An 8,453-nucleotide genomic window follows, 5' to 3' on the forward strand; every position below is an offset into this window, starting at 1 on the left:
AGACCAGACCCAGCAGATCCCACATTCACACAGCAAAAAAGGACACAGAATATCCTGAGTGGGAATGAACCCCCAGGATCAGCCAGTGCCCCCCTGCCCTGCCCACACCCCCCAACAAGCCCAGCCTGGGCATCCCTGGATGCTCCTGGAGCTCTGGCAGCCTCGGGGCCGTGCCCATTCCCTGGGGAGCCTGGGCAGTGCCAGCAGCCTCTGGGGAAAGAAGAGCCTTGCCCTGATCTCCAGCCTGAGCCTGCCCTGGCCCAGCTCCAGACGCTCCCTGGGTCCCACCTCTGCTCATCCAACAAACACTTCTATTCCTACAGGCTGGGGGATTTGGATTTGTTTACAGTCAAATTCCACAAACACAAATATCCATTATTAGGAAAAAAACCCTTCCCCATGAGGATGGGCAGGCCCTGGCACAGGGTGCCCAGAGCAGCTGGGGCTGCCCCTGGATCCCTGGCAGTGCCCAAGGCCAGGCTGGACATTGGGAGCAGCTGGGACAGTGGGAGGTGTCCCTGCCATGGCAGGGGTGAAACTGGGTGAGCTTCAAGGTCCCTTCTAACCTAAACCATTCTGGGATTTTATGATCTATTTTTGTTTCACTCTGCACTAAAACCTAACAAAAATCCAATTGTTGTTTGAATTTTCCCAAGCAAAAGTAAGAAAACAGATTCCTCTGTCAAGGAGCTCCACCAGTGAATGCTGGCAATACAACCAGCACAACTCTGAGCTCACAGCAGTGTTTCAACGTTTTGCATCACAGAATTTTAAATGGTTTAACAGAGTATTTGCACATGCACTCACAGGAAGGCCAGGGCCAGCAGTACTTACTGGTTCCAAAAGCAGTTTTATTCTGTCCATAGGAAAAGCCTGTATTGGTAGTGGAAGAGCCAAAAAGTCCTGTGGCTGTGCTGGACGTGGCAGTGGAAGAGCCAAACAAGCCAGCAGTTGCTCCTGCTCCTACTGGATTCGTGGGCCCTTTCCTGTTTGCCTGGTAGTCTTCCAAGCGGAGTTCCTAGAGGAAAATCCAGCTCTTTTTACACAGGACAAGGGCAGGCAAGTGTCCTTACCACACTCACACAGCACCCAATCTGCACCAAGGTGAAGACTCAAGAAAAGCTGCAATATCCACATTTTTAAAAATAAGGACATCAAACCTGAACTTAGATCTACATTTGGGCTTCAATCTGACTTCCCAGAGCTTTTCCAGATCTTTTTATAAGCCATCTGTTTTGAAGGGTCAAACAAACCACCCCAAATGGGAAGGCCTCAGGGTAAATGCTTGGGAACACTAGTTTATAATAAACAAGTGAGCTCTGTCTGAGATCCTGCTGTTTCCTCAGCAGAGCAGGGCTGTTCCCAACAGGATCTCATATCCTTGTGACAAGATGGAATTTCAGCTCATCCAGACCTGCATTAACATTTAAACCCAACTGCAATTAAGGTGGTGTTGCATCAAGTGCTTTATTTTACAACACCCCTTGTGTGTGATGCAGATCTTGAAGGTCATTAATATTTTTCCATTAATGAGCACAGACAGTAAGTGTGGCCCAGAAAGGCCCAGGCTAAGGCTGTCCCCCTGCACTGACCTCGAGGGACTTGCTCTCGTACTCCTTCATGGCAGTGATGCACTGGTGCTTGGTGTTGATGTTGGTGCTGACGCCGGATTTCACCATGGTGTCAGTGCCGGTCGGGGGCTGCCAGGAAGGGAGGAGGGGACAGGTTAAAATCCAGACAGACTTGGGGGAACACGGCAACAACTCCCTGCAGATCCTGGGAAATCCTACACCTAAGCACAGAGCTGAGGCTCTGGGTGATGCTCTGCTCGGTAAGACCCCACCTGCAGAGCCTCCAGCCCTGGAGCCCAAGAGCAGGAGGATGTGAAGCTCTAGGAACAAGTCCAGAGGAACCACGGAGCTGCTCCAGAGCTGGAGCCCTCTGGAGCCAGGCTGGGAGAGCTGGGGGTGCTCAGCTGGAGAGGAGAAGCTCCAGGGAGAGCTCAGAGCCCCTTGCAGGGCCTGAAGGGGCTCCAGGAGAGCTGGAGAGGGACTGGGGCCAAGGGCTGCAGGAATTGCCAGGAGCCAGGGAATGGCTTCAGAGTAGGATTTGATGGGATCTTGGGCAGGAATTGTTCCCTGGCAGGGTGGGCAGGGGCTGGGATGGAATTGCCAGAGCAGCTGGGGCTGCCCCTGGATCCCTGGCAGTGCCCAAGGCCAGGCTGGACATTGGGAGCAGCTGGGACAGTGGGAGGTGTCCCTGCCATGGCAGGGCTGGGAATGGGTGGGATTTGAGGTCCCTCCCAACCCAAACCTTGTGTGATTTCACGGTTTTATAATTCCATCATTGTCTGTACAGCTCAGGCCTCACCCAGGTGTGTCCAATGATGATCAACAGTGGAATTTGCCCCAGGAACACTCAAAACAACTCCCAGCAATTCTGCTTTTGGTTTCACTTTAAAAGCAGTTTACCTCAGCTTCTGACACAAATCCTGGAGCTCTGCACAGATTTCACTCTTTTTAACAGTGATATGGAAGTACAAATCAGCAGCACTGCAAGAGCCCAGGCAGCAGCACTGCTCTACCCCCAAAGCCTCAGTCTTACATCAGCTCAGTCAGGAAATGAAGAGGGATGAGAGCTGCCTGAACAAGTTTTTTGGGAAAGGAGTCCCTCTTCCAGCAGGCCCCAGTTAGCCCAGTTCCTCAAAGCCTCTCTACTGGGCCACCCTCCTGGTCCAACTGCCACACAACTTCATAGCAGTTACTGAATCCTGTCTTAAAGGGGACTCGTCCGGAGGAAGCAGGACACCACTGCTCCCAAAGCCAGCCTGCCTCAGGAGAGCTCTGCTCATTCTGACCCACCCCAAGCCACCTCCAACCCTTACTGATGCCAGCTTTTGCCAAGGATCACCTTGAACTCCACAGCACTTCCTGGGAAGGCTCAGCTTTAGGAGCTCCTGTACTCCTTCAGCATTAGCACAGCTCTAAACCCAGCAAGCCTCAAACTCTACAGTGTTGAGAAGGGATGTTTCCAAATAATTTCACAACACTTGCACTTCAACTTCTGTTTTCATCTCAGTGACCAAGACATCACACAAAAAACTGCAAAACTGGATACTTCCCACAGTGATTAAGAAGAAAAAGCAGAACTTACATTAAATTTAATAGTGGTGCCAGTTGGAGCAGCAGTAAAGCTGGTTGGGCCAAAGAGAGAGCCAGATGTGCTCCCAAAGGGGTTGGAAGTGGTGTTGGTGGTCCCAAAGAGCCCTCCACTGCTGGTGCTCGTACCAAAGTCTGAATAAAGCATAAAAACATCACAACATCAGTATTAAAACAAACCCCAAAATATAAAACTTAAACCCTAATACTTGATTCAAATTAGAAACTGGTTTGAAAATGGGAAAAACAGCTGGGAGAAAGAATTTGACAGCAAAGTTGGAAGCTGATGGTGCTGCTAGTGCAGTTCTCTGCTGCAGAAGTGTCCCTAACTCAGAAACACCAGACAAACCACAGCAGTCAGTTCCTTCTACTACTGACAAGTAGGAAGAAATTAATACAATCATTTTATAATAAAGAGAATCAGTGAGGCTCCTTTTCTCTTTTCAGAAGGTGCTGCCAACAGTTGCTTTTGCCTCATGCAATTACAGAAGAGTTTAACAGCCCTCCCTGTCTCCTCCTGCCACAGACAAAACCAACTGTAACTGCTCTGCCACAGAATAAAAACCTAAAATCAAACTAAAAGAGATTTCAGGATAAAAAACTCCAGCCAACCACCTTTGGCAATTTAATTTAAAATTTAGGGCTGGCATCACAGCAACAGATTCAGGAGCATGTGGGCTCCCCCCTGGCTCTGTGGGCACAGGGATGTCACTGTATCTCTCAGGAGAAACCCGCTGGCCCCACCCTGACCCCTGCCCCAGCCCCCAGGTACACTCCCACTGCTCTCCCACCCAACAGCAGAGGGGCTGTTCCACTCACTTCCAAAACCAGCTGGTTTGTTCTGTGCAAAGGCATTATTCTGGGACGAGAAGAGGCTTCCACCAGTGCTGGTGGTTCCAAAGAGGCTGTTTGATGTTCCAGTGGACGTTCCAAACCCAAAGCCAGTGCTGGTGGAGGAGGTGGCTGGCTGGTTGAATGTGGTTGAGCCAAACAACCCTCCTGCAGACAGAAACAGGCTGTTAATCCTTCACAACCTCCTCTGCTTGGGGGCTTGGACGGGTTCTTGCTCTGGGCTTGGGAGGGCATTTGGTTATTTTTTGTTGGGGATTGCCTGGTTTGGTTTGGTTTGGTGGTTTTTCCCCTGTCCCCTGGGCAGTACCTGGCTTTGTCTGCGTGCTCCCAAAGAGGCTGCCCGTGGTGTTGTTGGAGCCGAAGGCCGACGTCCCGAAGGCTCCTCCGCTGCTCGTACCAAAGCCAGCATCTGCAAGCAGAGCCCAGTGAGCCCCCTCAGGCTGTAGCTCCACAAACACCCCTCAAACACACAGCTCTTCCTTCCAAGCCTTCCCAACAAACCCAGCACCGATCTGTTCCAGCCCCAAAACACCCCAGAGACACCACCTTCCCTAAGCATTACATTCCTACAGAAGGAAGTTTCCACAGCAGACATGGAATCCTGGTTGTCCGCCCAAACTTTAAGCTTGGTTAGGGGTGAAGCCTCAGGCTCCTGAACCTCATCCAAGCCAGCTGGAGCACCCAGCAGCTCCCCAATTCCATCCCATGAGGGACCAACCATCTCCATGGGATTCCCTGAGCTGCACTCAGGAACAGGCACCTCATTCAAAACCACCTTAGATATTTTACTTACTTTGCCCAAAAGTTGAAGTTGTGCCAAAGCCGGTGCTGCCTCCGAATGGAGTTCCAAAGGATTTGTTAAACATTTTCGGGATATATCAGGTTTCCTTCCTAGACCTGGAAAGCAGAATTGGGGTTTTACTGAAAGCTGATTTTCCATGTCCCTCAGTGCCAAGGGCAGCAATCCCACCGGAATCCATCAGCCCCATGGCACTGTGTGATTCCAAACCCTGCCAGAACCCCTGGAGGTCAAGGGCACCAACACTGCAGTGACACCACAGCCGAGGAGCTGTCACTAAACATCACTGTCCTGAAAACTGTCACCCTTAATTATGGCTGGAGATCCTGCCCCTCTCAGCCTGTTTCCCACAGCAATCCTAGGGGTTTCCAGGACTGCTCTTCCTGTTCCACCCTCTTTGCCAACTGCTTCAGACAGGACAGAGGGGAATGCACTGCACAGGGATGACAGGAATCCACCCTCCCTCTGCTCCCCACTTCTGCACTTCCCAGCAGCTGCTGTTCCAGGGAGTTCTGCCGGGCCCAATTCCCCTTCCAACCCCATGGTTTAATTACAGCACATTCCCTGCTGCCTCTGCCCAACCTCCTCCCCAAGCACAACCAGGTACAAATTCTGCTCCAACCCCCTTGTCAACAAACCCAGCACGATCCCCACAGCTCCTCAGGCTCACTATCAGGGAGCTGTGGGGTGTTTTCCTACAGCTTCACCACTGAAAATTACAGATTAGCCAAAACCGTATCAGATTAACAAAAAAAGCCAGTACTACCCCCCAAAAAGTTTACATTATCCCCCAAATGGCAGTACTATAACAAAAAAAAACCCAAACAAACTAGAACTAAAAAACCAAAATGCCATATTAACCCAAAAAAAACATATTAGCCAAAAATGCTGATGTTAAAAAAAGCCAGTGTTACCCCCCAAAATGCTATGTTAACCAAAAATAACAGGTGTAATCATCCAAGAAAAAACATATTAGCCAGAAGAAAATGACAATACTAATCAGAAAAAAATATGCATTACTAGAAGAATGTCCTGGTAACAAAAAAAAATGCTAGTATTACCCCACCTGCTCCATATTCAGCAGGAAATGAAGGAATTCCCCCACATTCCCAGGTACTCCACACACAGCACTGCAGAACTAAGAACATGAGCAATCCAAGAATGGCCCACACCAGGAATATTCTCAAAGCCAACAATTCCAGTTAAAGCCAAAGCTGCCCTTCCCCTGTGCCCAGGTTTGGCAGCTCCCTTCACCTCCTCCCAGCCAAGGCAAGCACGGAGGGACTGGGCACTGCCCAGCACAGCCCCCCACAGGGAAATCTCCACATCCATCTGCCCATCCTGGAAACTCAAGTGTTTGTTTCCCTAGCACCAACAGCACTTGCTGGGAATAGCCAAATCCAGACTGGGAGCAGCCACAGCCTTCCATCATCCCTGAACAGCTGGAGACTAAATCAGCCCAGAACAACCAGCCCAATCCCACACTTCCCTGACAGAAGAACTAAAATGATGATTTCTGTCACCTCCAACCACTGCAACAGACACACACCACAGTGTTGGAGTGTTAGAGGTCTGCACATTTCCACAGGCAAATCCTTACAGGCTTCATTAGTCAAAGAAGTAAGAGGAACTTCAGTGAAATTATCCTGGTAAAAGCTGTTCTGACAAACTCCCAGAGCTCCCCAAGCTGTGAGATCTCCTGGGAGAGCTCCCCTGGCACGGGGTAACACGGCCCCCTGAGCCTTCCTCACCATCTCCCATGGAATTCTGGTGCTGGAAAAGCCCTCCCAGCCCATGGAGTCCCAGCTGTGCCCGATGCCCACCTTGTCCCCAGCCCAGAGCCCTGAGTGCCACGTCCAGGTGACACCTCCAGGGATGGGCACTGCAAAGCTCCCTGGGCAGCCCCTGCCAAGGCCTGAGCTCCCTTTCCATGGGCAAATTCCTGCTGCTGTCCACCCTGAGCCTCCTGTTAGGGAGTTATGAAGAGTGGAAAGGTGCACCCTGCACATCCTTTTCTCCAGGCTGACCCCACAGCTCCCTCTCCACTGGGACCTGCTCCCAAACACACCTCTTCACTCCTATAAAGTATTTTCAGCTGTCTCCCCTTGCCCCAATGTAAATCTCCCTTTCAGGCCAGATAAAAATCACCTGTGATTTCCAGCTGTCCAGTGTTGGGACTCTCAGCCTTATCTGCAAATTCACAAGACCCTCATTTTCCATGGTTCCTCTTTTCTAAGTCACTGCTCTGAGATCGCTAAACGTCAAACTCTACCTAAGAAGAAACCTGAGAAATCATTTTCTGAGAAAAAACAAGTTATGGAAAGACTCCCCCCCCCACAGTGTGAATTTTGCTGCACTTCACACCCACCCCTCCTTCCCTGAACCTCGAGAGCTGTGTCCAGTTCTGGCTCCTCAGAGAAAGAGAAACCTGGAGGGGCTGGAAGAGAGCTGGGAAGGGTGTGGAGCCCCAGGAGGGGCTGAGGGAGCTGGGAAAGGGGCTCAGCCTGGAGCAAAGGAGGCTCAGGGGGCCCTTGTGGCTCTGCACAAGTCCCTGGCAGGAGGGGACAGCCGGGGGGGTCGGGCTCTGCTGCCAGGGAACAGGGACAGGAGGAGAGCTCAGGCCTCAGGCTGGGCCAGGGGAGGCTCAGGGTGGACAGCAGCAGGAATTTGCCCATGGAAAGGGAGCTCAGGCCTTGGCAGGGGCTGCCCAGGGAGCTTTGCAGTGCCCATCCCTGGAGGTGCCCAAGGAAGGGCTGGACGTGGCACTCAGGGCTCTGGGCTGGGGACAAGGTGGGCATCGGGCACAGCTGGGACTCCATGGGCTGGGAGGGCTTTTCCAGCCCCTGGGATCCTGGGATTGTGCGAACTCAAGAGCTGGACCAGAATTAGTAAAACTCGAGAGTTTCACACAAACATCGCTCTCCCCGCTCGCTGAGGAAGGACCCTTCGCGCCAAAGGGATCCAGCTGAAGTTTAACAAGAAAAGCACAAAATGCCCCTAAAACCACCCAAAGAAACCCACATCATCAACATAACTTTCACCACATGTAACCAACATAACTTTAAACTCCAACCGATTAACACGGCAGTAAATAACTCCCGGCCCCGGAGACAGCCGGGCCGTTACCCGCATTCAGATCCGCGTATCCCCCGTGGGAAACACCCGCAATCTCCAACCGGACCCACACCGGGACAACCAAAAAGGCCTAAAAACTCCCCAAAGCGGGCAGATACCCCGGAGAGAGCCGGGCTGCCGAGAAATCCCACCCGCTCACGGCCTTCCGCTTCCCTCCGGCCCTTCCTCCGTCCCGGGGCCTCCCCGCGCCCCCCCCCCACCCCGGGACCACCCGGTCTCCCGGCACAAAAGGCCCGGCGGCGGCGCCACAGCCATGCCGAGCAGGGCAGGGTGGGCAGGCCGCGGTGCTCACCGCAGGTGGCGCGCAGGGCAGCCCGAGCAGGCCGCGGTGCTCGCCGCAGGTGCCGGGAAGCGCCGCTCGGAGCGGCCGGGCCGGGTCGGGCCCGCGGTGCCGCCGCCGCCTCACGGGGCCGCAGCTGCGTCACAGCCCGCGCGCGCACTCCCGGCCTCCCCCGCGCGCTGCCTCAGCCCCGCCCCTCCCGCAGTGCTTCCGCCTCCCATTGGCCGCG

The 8,453-nt window shown here is 52.9% G+C and overlaps 1 protein-coding gene across 3 annotated transcripts in view; it reads right to left on the reverse strand.

Moving 5' to 3' along the window:
• The window catches only part of NUP98 (nucleoporin 98 and 96 precursor), a 33,352-nt gene extending 24,939 nt beyond the window's left edge, over positions 1–8,413 (reverse strand). For 2 of the 3 annotated variants that reach the window (XM_058857053.1, XM_058857035.1), the window contains exons 1-7: positions 8,237–8,413; positions 4,804–4,907; positions 4,318–4,419; positions 3,978–4,157; positions 3,154–3,293; positions 1,593–1,700; positions 835–1,018 (exon numbers count right to left, since the gene is read on the reverse strand). In XM_058857053.1, the coding sequence (XP_058713036.1) occupies positions 835–1,018; positions 1,593–1,700; positions 3,154–3,293; positions 3,978–4,157; positions 4,318–4,419; positions 4,804–4,876 (787 nt within the window). In that variant the 5' untranslated portion in view covers positions 4,877–4,907; positions 8,237–8,413. The remainder of the gene's footprint in view (positions 1–834; positions 1,019–1,592; positions 1,701–3,153; positions 3,294–3,977; positions 4,158–4,317; positions 4,420–4,803; positions 4,908–8,236) is intronic. The other variant, XM_058857044.1, reaches the window with a different exon arrangement.
• Positions 8,414–8,453: the final 40 nt, after the last annotated feature.

Source organism: Poecile atricapillus, chromosome 1 (genome assembly GCF_030490865.1).
Source record: "Poecile atricapillus isolate bPoeAtr1 chromosome 1, bPoeAtr1.hap1, whole genome shotgun sequence".
NCBI lineage: Eukaryota > Metazoa > Chordata > Aves > Passeriformes > Paridae > Poecile > Poecile atricapillus.